The sequence below is a fragment of the Vombatus ursinus genome, unplaced genomic scaffold (genome assembly GCF_900497805.2).
Source record: "Vombatus ursinus unplaced genomic scaffold, bare-nosed wombat genome assembly UNPS02014167.1, whole genome shotgun sequence".
In the NCBI taxonomy this organism is placed as follows: Eukaryota; Metazoa; Chordata; class Mammalia; order Diprotodontia; family Vombatidae; genus Vombatus; species Vombatus ursinus.
Window position 1 is genome coordinate 2,058,092 of NW_020953945.1, and position 10,890 is coordinate 2,068,981.

Here is a 10,890-nt window from a genome sequence, read left to right on the forward strand (position 1 = left end):
ACCTTGCTCCCTGCCAGAGTCCTGCCTCTCTCCTGGGCTCACCTGGGGCCTCTTGTCCTCCACAGGGGACGACCCCAACAAGCCCATGAACCCTGTAGTGACCGGGGCATTCGGAGCCATTGCTGGGGCTGCCAGCGTCTTTGGAAACACACCATTGGATGTGATTAAGACCCGGATGCAGGTAAAGGCAGAGCTCCGCAGATTTAGATTTCAGGGACCTACAAAGAAGTCCTGTTTCAGCTACTGAGTGCTGTGTGATGTTTCCCTCCATGAGCCTCACTTCCCCCATCTGTAAAATGGGACTAAAAAGATCTCCGAGGCCCATCTCAGCTCTGAATAGACCACATGTTGACTCTTACTTCACATATTAGTTGCCTCCTGCATGCAAGGGCCGGGAGCAGGGAGGATTCCAGCAATGGCACCTGTGGGAGCCACGCTGGGCAAGAAGAAGGAGTGTTAAGAGTGGGCGGGCCATGTTGTAGGGGGCCTTGAATGCTCGAGTCAGGAGTTGATAATGTATTTTTGAGGCAGTGAGGACCCACTACAGTTTTTGGAGCGGAAGAGTGAGGAGTTGGCCATGGAAGCCATGTAGAAGATCAGGATTATAAAGGCGAGACACCACCCAGAGAGGGAGGCAGGGAGGCCAGTTGGGTTCGTCCAGTGGGGTCGGGGCTGGAATAGTGGCCGAGGGCCTGGAGAGAAGTCAATGAATGGAGAGGTGCAAGAGAAGGTCTGAGCCTGGCAATGGAGTCAGCGGACAGAGAGAGGGAAGGAGGGAGGGCAGGGGTTGGCTTTATTTCACAGGAGAGGAAACTGAGGCCCGCAGAGAGGGAGCAGATGACCCACCATCCCCCAGCGAGTTACTGGGGAGATGCCTTGTTTGCTCTTCTTAATCTCGGAGGCATAGCCTAGGTGGCTGAGGTCCTCTCCAGCAGTCTCCCCACTGGTCCTGTGATCTCTCTGGGCCTCACTTTCCTCCTCTGTAAGAGCCTTTGTGGGTGTCCCGGACCCCTCTGGCTGTCTGGCAAAGCCTTCTCAAACAAGGAGCATTTATTCAGCACCTCCCCTAGGCCAGGCACTGGGCTAAACTGCAGCATTTTGAGAATACAGCTTTTAAATGCATGGAATCAGAGCATCTAGGTGGTGCAGGGGATAGATCACAGGCCCTGAGTTCAAATCCAGCCTCAGAAACTTACTAGCTGTGTGACCCTGGGCAAGTCACTTAACCCCGATTGCCTCCAAAAAAAAAAGAAAAAGATAAATGCATAAAGTAAAATACAGAAGATTCCAGAGTATATGAAATACGAAAGTACAATGATCACAAAATGCAGGTTAGGGAGTCCTGCCCTTGATAAATCTCTAAGGCCTCCTTTTTCCCCATCCCAGGGCTTGGAGGCTCATAAGTACAAGAGCACGTTGGACTGTGGCTACCAGATCATGAAGCATGAGGGGCTCAAGGCGTGAGTTGGGGACCGCCGAGGCTGTGCCCTCTGCAGGGGAGGGGGACCCCATGGCTGGGAGGGAGGGCCCCCCACTCATGTGGCCTCCCACTTTTTAAAAAAAAATTTCTTCTATTTATTCATTCATTCGTTCATTTATTTTCTGGCCTCCAGCTTCTACAAGGGCACCGTGCCCCGCCTGGGCCGCGTCTGTTTGGATGTGGCCATTGTCTTCGTCATCTATGACGAAGTCGTGAAACTTCTCAACAAAGTGTGGAAGACAGACTGAAGCGGGAGCTGCTGCTGGTCAGCCCTGAGGCCCAGGAGACAGGGCCGGGGCGGACGAGAGGCCGTAACTGTGTTGGGGCTGGGTCCGAGGCCCACACCCAACCTATTTCTGAGAGCCCTGTCCCTGCTCCTGGACGGCCAGGGCCTGTGGCGGATGGGCGCTGCAAGCCCAGGCTTCCCAGGGAAGGGGTCTCCCCTGCCTCCCTCCCCACTGTGAGTAGAGCAGAGGCTTGGCTGGCCGGCCTTTATGCACCAACCCTTCGGCCTCTGCCCCGCCTCTCCTTCCCCCCTCGTGCCCCATCTTTCTTCTGAGACATCCAGGGGGTGGGTCATGCCCCCCCACCCCCCCAGGCTCTCATGATTCCAGTGTGATTTGTGCCAAACAGATCTTGTCCTGTGTTTTCTATGTCGTGTCCATGTTCTGTGTTCAGTGTTCCATGTTTCGTGTGGATCCTCGTGTCTGTCTAGTATGTGTCTACTGCCGGCTCTACCCCCATCTATCACAACCACCAATAACCCCGTGCCTTTTAAGCTACAGGCCTCCCTGGGGAGGAGGCAGGGATTCCCCCGAGGGAGACAGGGGACCCCCACCTGAGTTTCTGCGCCTGGTGGTGCTTGGGGACACTCCCCGGGACCAAATCCTTCTCTTTTCCTGGGTCTTCCTCTGGAGACAGAGAGGGAGATCCCAGCTCCCACCCTGCCACTCCACACACCAAAGCTGCCTCTGGGGGTCCAGCCTCACTGGACGGCCCCCAAAGCCATCGGTGCCCTTACCCTGGGCTTGTGGGAGTCCTCATCACTCTGGGTTGGTGGGGGCCAGGTCGAGCCACATGTCATGGGACCAAGGTCTGTGTGGTGGGGGGAGGAGGGGAAAGCAGATTGGGTCCCTAGCCTGAGCAGGACGGGCCTCTACAATGGGGCCTGGACCTTCAACCCCGAATCTACTTTCTGAGGCTCACTCAGGTTTTCCAACCACACCCGGATGACAGAATAAACCGGAAACTGGTGTCAATGCCCATTTTGTCTGTGTGAGATGTAAAAGGGGGTCTGGAGGCTGGTAGTGTGTCCCGGGGGGCAGTTCCCAGTGTGACCATCCTTACCAGACCTGTGACCCTCCTTCAGAATCCCTGGAAAGAGATCAGGCAGGGCCCAGAGGCAGGACCACAATGTCGGAGCTGGCAAAGGGTTATAGGAGTCACAGCTGGATGGTCTTTGAGCTTACAGTCATTCAGTCCAACCCTCTCATTTTACAGCAGAACAAACTGAGGCTCAGAACTGGGCCGAGACACGGCTCAAGGCCACGAAAAGCAAAGGGGAATTGGGGGTGGGCCCAGCAGGAACAGTGAGAGCACACACAGGAGCTTGATTAGTCCGGGTGTAGGTAGAGAAGTAGAGGCACCCGAGGACAGTGGTTTGGAATCCCTGCTCCGATCTCTTGTGTGCACAGTTTGTCTTGATGCCAAGATAAATCACTTAACCTCTCTGAGGCGCTTCCTCAACTCTAGACGAGGGTGCACCCTCTTCCCTGATAGAATATAAGCTCCCGGAGAGCAGGGATAGCTCACGTTTGTCTTTGTATCCTTGGCACTTAGCACAGTGCCTGGTATACAGTAGGTGCTTAATAAATGCTTATTGATCGATTGATTGGACAGACTTCTCTGAGGAAAAATGCCTTCGGATTTAAGAGCTATAGAAATAAGGCAGTAATAAATGGGGCTTTGAATGTCATGCCCTGGGGAGGCAGGCCAGTCTGGGCTGGTGCCATAGCTTTCTCTCGTAGTGATGAAGACAGTCCAAAGTGCAGGAAAGCTCAGGCTTGGTGGCTAGTTTTGGCTTTCTGGCCCCAGAAGGAGCAGAGCGGAGCAGTGAGCAGGTAGGGGAGGGAGCTGAGGAGAGGATGTACAGCTGCGGGGCCAGGGCCGAGCTTTGGGTTCCGTTCTGGAGCTACCGGGAAGGGAATGGCTGGGAGGACCCTCCAGTGGGAATGTTTAACTGAGAGAAGACGGGGGACACGAGGGCGTCCTCCCGTTGGCTAGACTGTTCCATCAGACTCCAGAGGACATAATAAGGCGCTCCGCAGCAAACACTTGCCAAGGCCAGTTTGGACCGGTTACAACGAAGCAATCTCCCCCAGTACACTGTCTCCAAGTGGCAAGCTACCCCTTCACTTCTCATGTACCCAGTAGGAGGGTCCTTGTTCAGCCTCATCACGGGCCATTTGCTCCCATGATCCTCCTTGGTGCCAGGAGGGGGGATGCAGAGACCGAGGCCCTTTCCAGCTCCGAGACTGGCTTCAGACTTGCCTGTGTAACCCTGGGAACGCTGGCCTTGCCAGCCCGGGGGGGGGGGGGCCTCGTGGAGGGGGCCTGATTGAGCAGAAGGACCTTGGGCACCTTGCTAGGGCTCCTGGGTCGGGGTTATGAGGCAGAATCATGGGAAATGGCCCAGCAGGGTCAGGCCAGAGGCTCTCTCCTGGATGGTGCTGTGCACACCCCAAGGAATCCTACTGCTTGTATCCCCAGCACATAGCTGTTCAGTCGTTTCCAGTCACATCTGACTCTGGGACCCCATTTGGGGTCTTCCTGGCATGGATACTAGAGGGGTTTGCCATTTCCTTCTCCAGCTCATTTGACAGATGAGGTAACTGAGGCAGTGACTAGCCCAGGGTCACACTGCTAGGAAGTGTCTGAGGCCCGACTTCAGGCCTGGCAGCCTATGCACTGCTCCACCCAGCTGCCTCCTGGCACACAATAGGTGCTTAATAAATGTTTTATTGACCCACGTAGCTGGCTCTGGAGTCAGAGGACCTGCGTTCTAACCCTAGCTCTTCCACTTACCCACCTGTGTGACTCCAGGCACGTACACTCCCCCTCCCTAAGTCTCAGTCTCCTCATCTGTGAAATAAGGTCAGACTAGGCCTCCAAGGTCCCTTCGAGCTTTCAATGTCTGATCCTACCATCCCTAACAAGAGAGAGCACAAGCCCATGGTGACACATTTCCATCTACAAACACTTGCCAGTACGCACCTACTGTGTGCCCACTTCTGTGCTAAGCGTGAAGATCCAGAGGGGAAACAAGCCCAGGCTCTCTCTTCAGAGGAGACTCGAGGGAGATGCGGCATGTCCGCGTGAGCAGTGCAATCCAGGCCAATGAGAATGTCAGGTAAAACAAAGGAAAATCTTGGGGGGACGCATGGCCCAGGGAAGGAAGCCAGGAAGGGGGATCAGGGCAATAAAGGTACAAGGTCCTCGGGAGGGACCAAAAAGCAGATTCCACCAGAACGTCAAGGGGCTGCCCTGATTCTCCTCCTGCCCTCGTCCAGTTCCTTCCAAGGGGGACACAGGGCGTGTCATTCGGTACCTACTTACGGGCCCCAGCCAGCCTTCTTGTCCCTTCTGCGTGTTCTGTGGGGTGGAATAAAGGCTGGCCTCTAAAATACAAAGGGAAAGAGCTGGAGTCCAAAGACCTGGTCTCAAGCCTGGCTCTGACACGAGCCCTTGGGAACCTGTTTCCTCCTCTCTAAATTGGGAATGATCCTCACCCCAGAATGAAGGATTTGGAGCTGGGAGGGGATCTCAGGGAGGCCAAATGTCAGGGATCGCCAAGGTTACGCAGGCAGCTGGGTGGTGCGGTAGCTAAGAACACAGGGCCTGGAGTCAGGAAGATCTGAGTTCAAATCCAGCCTCACATACTTACTAGCTGTGACCCTGGGCAAGTCACTTAACCCTTATTTGGCTCAGTTCCCCATCTGCAAAATGGAGACACACTAGGGAAGGAAATGGCGAACCACTCCAATATCTTCTCCAAAAAAAACCTCATGGACAAATGTGGTCATGAAGAGTTAGAGGCAGCACTCAGACTGTTTAGCCAATGATGTTTCCTCACTTTGCAGGGAGGAAAGGGATTTGTTGATTACAAAGCCTGCACCCTGGGTGTTACTTGTAGAAGGAAAATTGGCTTCCAGTTAGAGGAATCACGGAAAGCCTCATGGTAACACAGTTGGCCTTGAAGGGAAAGATCTCACCATGGACAAACGCAAGAGAGGAAGGCCCATCCTGGCCAGGGGGTGTGGGCAAGACGGAACAGAAGTCTTGGAAGAAGTTCCTCAGGCTGAGTGTGGTAGGCATGAGACTAGCCAGAAAGCCAGCCTGGAGCAGCCAGGTGCTGCGGGGGCCTTGAATGCCGGTCTAAAGAAAGGAAACAGACCAGCCTGGAGGGGGCATCACCGAGGACTGAGAACTGGGAGGGCCCTTACACGAGATCATCTCACACTCCTTGTCACCTTAGAGGCCGCTGGCTTCCTGTGTTCCTCTAGTCACTTAAGAGATGATGGGGTGGGGGAGCCCCTGGATTTGGAGTGTAAGGTCCCAGGCTCAGATCCCAGCTCAGCCACTTACAAGGCGCACACACGTGTGTGTGTGTGTGTGTGTGTGTGTGTGTGTGAGACTATTTCCTTGCCCCTTAAGCTTCCCCAAACCTCAGTTTTCCCATCTACAAAATGGGGGCACTGAACTAGAGGATCCGATAGTCTGACCCACTCGTCCTCCACAGCCTGCTGCTGACTCCCATGCCTGGAACACACTGCCTGCCCTCCATCCTTTCCAATCACCAGCTGCCTTTGGCTCAGCTCTCCGCTGCACCTCCTGCGTGAAGCAACACCTGGCCCCAGGTGCGAGTGTCTCCTCCCCTCCTCCACCTCAGAAATTACCTTGTGATGTATATGCTCCGTCTTCTATAGACTCCCACGGGCACAGGCAGGCAACATGAGGTAGTGGTGGACAGCCGGCCTGGAAGCCAAAGCCGCTTCAAGTCCCACGAGCGTCAGACCCTGGCCCTCGTACCAGCTGTGTGATCCTGGGCCAAGTCCTGCACTGGTGGAGGGACTTTCCTCACGTGGCAGCTCAATCGCAGGTCCATGTGTACACACTTGTCTTCTCCCCCCTCCCCCCTCCATAGAATGTCAGCTCTCTAAGGCTGCTTCTGGAGCCCCAGTGCCTGGCACACAGTAGGTGCATATTAAATATTTGCTGCTTGTCTATTAGTTGAGAACTCCCTCAGCTTTAAGCTGAGGGCCCCTTCTCACGATCACCTAGCGCCCTTGAGGTTAGCACCCCTGCTCAGTCTGCACTATCTCCGATCACAGCAGGATCCAGCCTGGGAACATCAGTCCAGGACAGAGCTGGAGGGGAGGCCCCAGCCCATCGCTCCTTCTTCCCTCTGCCAGAGGCCAAGCCTTCCTTCTGAGGGGGCCATGTTCCACGGAAGCAGAAAAGCTTGTGTCAGACACTTGTGGGTGTCAAATGCCTTCAATTTATGAAGACATTCGCATAGAAGGAAAACACCTGATTTTGAAAAACTCATTGGATGTCAGAGCTGGGAGGGGCCCCAGAACAGGCGATGTCAGGGCTGGAGGGGCCCCAGAACAGGGGATGTCAGGGCTGGGAGGGGCCCCAGAACAGGGCATGTCAGGGCTGGAGGGGCCCCAGAACAGGGAATGTCAGGGCTGGGAGGGGCCCCAGAACAGGGGATGTCAGGGCTGAGAGGAGCCCTAGAACAGGGAATGTTAGAGCTGGGAGGGGCCTCAGAACAAAAGTCAGACTTCAGCAGGGGGTTTGCGCTAATTCCCTCCCCCCCTAGTTTTATAGATGGAGATGCCCAGGAATAAAGAAGGGAAGGGCATCACCCCAGGAGACAGGGCCAGGCCTGGAAGGTATTTATGGAGCCATTATCAGCTCCTAACACTTACGAGTGAATTATCAGGCTGTAAAAGAATTTTGTTTGGGAAGGGGGAGCAGGGCAGGCCCGGGTGCTAATGCACTTTCAAGTTTGCAAAGAAAGAGCTTTACACTTACTACCTGATCCTCACAACAGCCCTGGGAGGTAGACGCTATTAGGAAGCCCATTTTACAAACAGGAAGCTGAGGCAGACAGAGGTGAGGTGACTGGCTGGGGGTCTCACGGTCACTTAGTGTCTATGGCAGGACACCTGTCAGTGGCAGAGGGAAATGGGATTTTCTTCCCAGTGGCCAGAGGCCGTCGGAGTTGGGGCCTTCAGCCAGATTACAGACCCTGGAGGCTGGGGGATAGGCAGAGCCTGGCCCCACTGAATCTTGGCATTTGCCGAGGTTCTAGGGGAGCGCCTGCTTGCAGGCTTCCTTATCCAGGATCCCGGGTCTCCTAGGTAGCTTCCAGGTGGCCTCCTGGATTACTCCTACCTTGGCCATCAGCACCAAAAGAACAGAGATGAGTCTGGGCCTCAGCCCTGGGGCTGGGCTGTCCTGAGCTGGAAGGCACTGCCTCCCTCACTGGCCAAGAAGGAGGCGGCAGGTGGGGGGGGGGGGCGGCGGCAGGGCGTCCAGACCTGATTCTGGGTTCTCTCCAGTACACTATGCTGGAGATCCTTACAGCACAGAACAGACCAATCTCCAAAGAGTTCTTGCCTCTAACCCTCCAGGGTTCTCACGAATTCCACAGACACCAGGAGGGCAGATGAGACAAGCACCAAGTTAAGCTGGGGGTCAGTGCCTGCGCCAGCCCTGGACATAGCAAGGGCACCTGAGGAGGGACACAAGCTTCTCCCCTCTCCGGCCTCCCTTTCCTTCTCTGTCCCACAGGGGCTTGGGCTCCCAGGGCCCTTCTGGACCTGCCCAGCTGCCTCTCCTGGGCAGGCAACACGGGTGATTTTCCTGTGTGGACAGACAACTAGGCACCCCACGGAGGGCTTGCCAAGGCTGCCCAACCACTGTTCCCCCCATAAAAAAGGAAGGCTGAATCAGAACAGGCAGGGAGGCAGACCCAGTGATGAGGAAACCTGGATGCTTTTACTTCTCTGACAGCAGCACCAAGAGGCCCAGACTCCTGGCACAGGGATCCATCAGCCCGTCCCCTTAGCACACAGACAGGGTTCTGAGAAATATGTCCTTGTCGACTTGACCTACAGCCACTGGAGGCCTGGCCTGAACGCTGGACCTCCTGAGCTGGGGCAGAGTGCTGGCATGCGCTCATCCCCACCCCCTGGCACCTGCTAAGGGGCTCTGAGCTCTTGCTTCAGCTTTCTGACCCCACACAGCCCAGGCGGAGCTCCGTGGGGCAAAGTCTGGGCTGGGAGCCTCTAACACCCTTCCCAGCCCAACTCAAACAGGACTCCTGGGGCTTCTTCCCAGAAGCAAGCCACAGGGAGCCTGCCCCCCTGCCCCAGAGGGCGGTAACTGCTGAGTGACAGCAGAGGAGGAGGAGGAGGAGGAGGCAGAGGCTTCGCCTGGGCGGGCCCAGATGGGCCCTGTGAAGGAGAAGGCCTCTCTGGGCACGGGCAGGCGGCGGGCTCCAGGATCTTCTCCTCAGGAGTTTGTCTGTGGGCAGCAGGCAGGCAGGCAGGGTCAGGCAGCTCAGGTGCCCAGCTCCCGCCTCAGCTTGACGATCTCCAGGACCAGTTTCTCCTTTTCCAGGAGAATCTTCTCTTTCTGCAGCTGCAGTGTCTCCTTTTGCAGCTCCAGTATCTCTGTCTGGAGGCGGCTCTGCTTGGCCAATTCCCCGGTATCCTTCTCTGGGAGCCCCTCCTCGCTGGGCCGGGGGCCTGGCAGCAAATCCTCTTCCGCAGTCACCACCGAGGCGCTCACTGACGGAGAACAATTGAAGAGAGGGAGAAGAGACAAGGAAGTTAAAGAGCATAAGGAAGCCTGGCCAGCCTAGCTGGGAGAGGGGAGCACAGGATACCAGGAGACATGCCAGAAGCAGCAGGGAACCTGGCCTGCATGCCCACTTGGCCCAGCGGCAGGCCCTAGACCTAGAATCAGAGAACCTGGGTTCAAGTCCCAGCTCCGGTGCTCTTCATCATGCCACTGGCCAAAAAGGCAAGATGGTACAGTGGAAAAAACTGCCCGTGGAGTCACAAGATCTGGGTTCAGAGCTCACCTCTACTGCGTAATCCTGGGCATATCCCTTCCCCTCCCTGGGCCTCAGTTTCCTTTTCCATAAAATGTCTGACGGACCCTGAGATCCCTTTCCACTCCAAATCTAGCATCCCAATGGCCTCACTTTACCAGTGAGTCAGTAACCTGAAGCCCTGGCAGGTGACAGGCTCTAGGTCACTAATTCCTGGGCAGGTAGGATGGACCTAACTCTTACATAAAAAGTTAGCAAATGGCCTTAGCAGCAACCAAAGCCTCCAAGGCCCTGAAGGGGTGAGGGTGGGGGCTACTGCTCAGGCACGCACCCACCCTGGGCCCCATCTGCAGGCTGAGGGCCTGCTATAAGTGTGTGGCCAATCAGGGAAAGCCCAAGGCTGAGGTCGGCAAACAAAGGAATTCTTGTGGCCTCCAGGGCTGCCTCGTGACCGTCCCCTCCCTCCTGGTCACTTCAGACACTCATTGGTCTTACTCTACAAATCATGGGACGAACAAGCAGACTAGAGCTATCCCCTGTGACCATTACTGATGGTTCCGTGGTCCCTGCCAACCCTGAGGGGGGCCCTGAAGTCCCTTCCCCTTGGTGGGACTCTGTTTCCTCATCTGTAAAATAAAGGGTTGATTCGAGGGCCTCGGTTTCATTCTTTGTACTTGCATCTCTAGCCCCAGCCTGGTGCGTGGCAGAGTAGGTGCTTAATGAATGCTTACTGGTTATTATCACTATCACTGAAAGGCGGGCAGCAGTGTGCTAAGTGTCTCTCTGAGACTGGGAGGTGCAGACAGGATGCCCACCTGCACTGGGGGAGAAAGTTTTCTCACCTGGGAGAGTGCTACTGGTGAAACCATGGGTTTAGCATCTGCCCTCTTCTGACTGATCACCACCTCCACCCCAACCATCATCATTTTTTTTTTTTGGTTTTGTTTTTGGTTAGGCAATGGGGTGAAGTGACTTGCCCACTGTCACACAGCTAGTGAGCGTTATGTGTCTGAGGCTGGATTTGAACTCATGTGCTCCTGAATAAAGGGCCGGTGCTCTCTCCACTGCGCCACCTAGCTGGCCCCCAACCATCATCATTAAACGCTCCCCCCCATGCCCAGTGGGGTTCCCCAGGACCATTCAGAGAGCACCTGGCTAGGACTTGCAAGAGGCCCCTGAGGTTCCAGCTGCCAAATATTCCATCTTTCAAGTCACCTCTGGTGCCTTCGACATGTTCTTGGGCAAATGATTCTCTTGGAAGGTGAACTCGATTTTGAGGAAC

The 10,890-nt window shown here is 55.5% G+C and overlaps 2 protein-coding genes across 2 annotated transcripts in view; one reads left to right on the forward strand and one right to left on the reverse strand.

Moving 5' to 3' along the window:
• Window positions 1-2,743, forward strand: part of SLC25A1 (solute carrier family 25 member 1) — an 8,258-nt gene extending 5,515 nt beyond the window's left edge. The window contains exons 7-9 of the mRNA XM_027859432.1: window positions 66-181; window positions 1,387-1,460; window positions 1,614-2,743. Of these exons, the coding sequence (XP_027715233.1) occupies window positions 66-181; window positions 1,387-1,460; window positions 1,614-1,728 (305 nt within the window). The 3' untranslated portion in view covers window positions 1,729-2,743. The remainder of the gene's footprint in view (window positions 1-65; window positions 182-1,386; window positions 1,461-1,613) is intronic.
• A 5,786-nt stretch (window positions 2,744-8,529) lies between these two features.
• LOC114041143 overlaps window positions 8,530-10,890 on the reverse strand; it is a 12,630-nt gene continuing 10,269 nt past the window's right edge. The window contains exon 5 of the mRNA XM_027859420.1: window positions 8,530-9,342. Coding sequence (XP_027715221.1) covers window positions 9,113-9,342 — 230 coding nt within the window. The 3' untranslated portion in view covers window positions 8,530-9,112. The remainder of the gene's footprint in view (window positions 9,343-10,890) is intronic.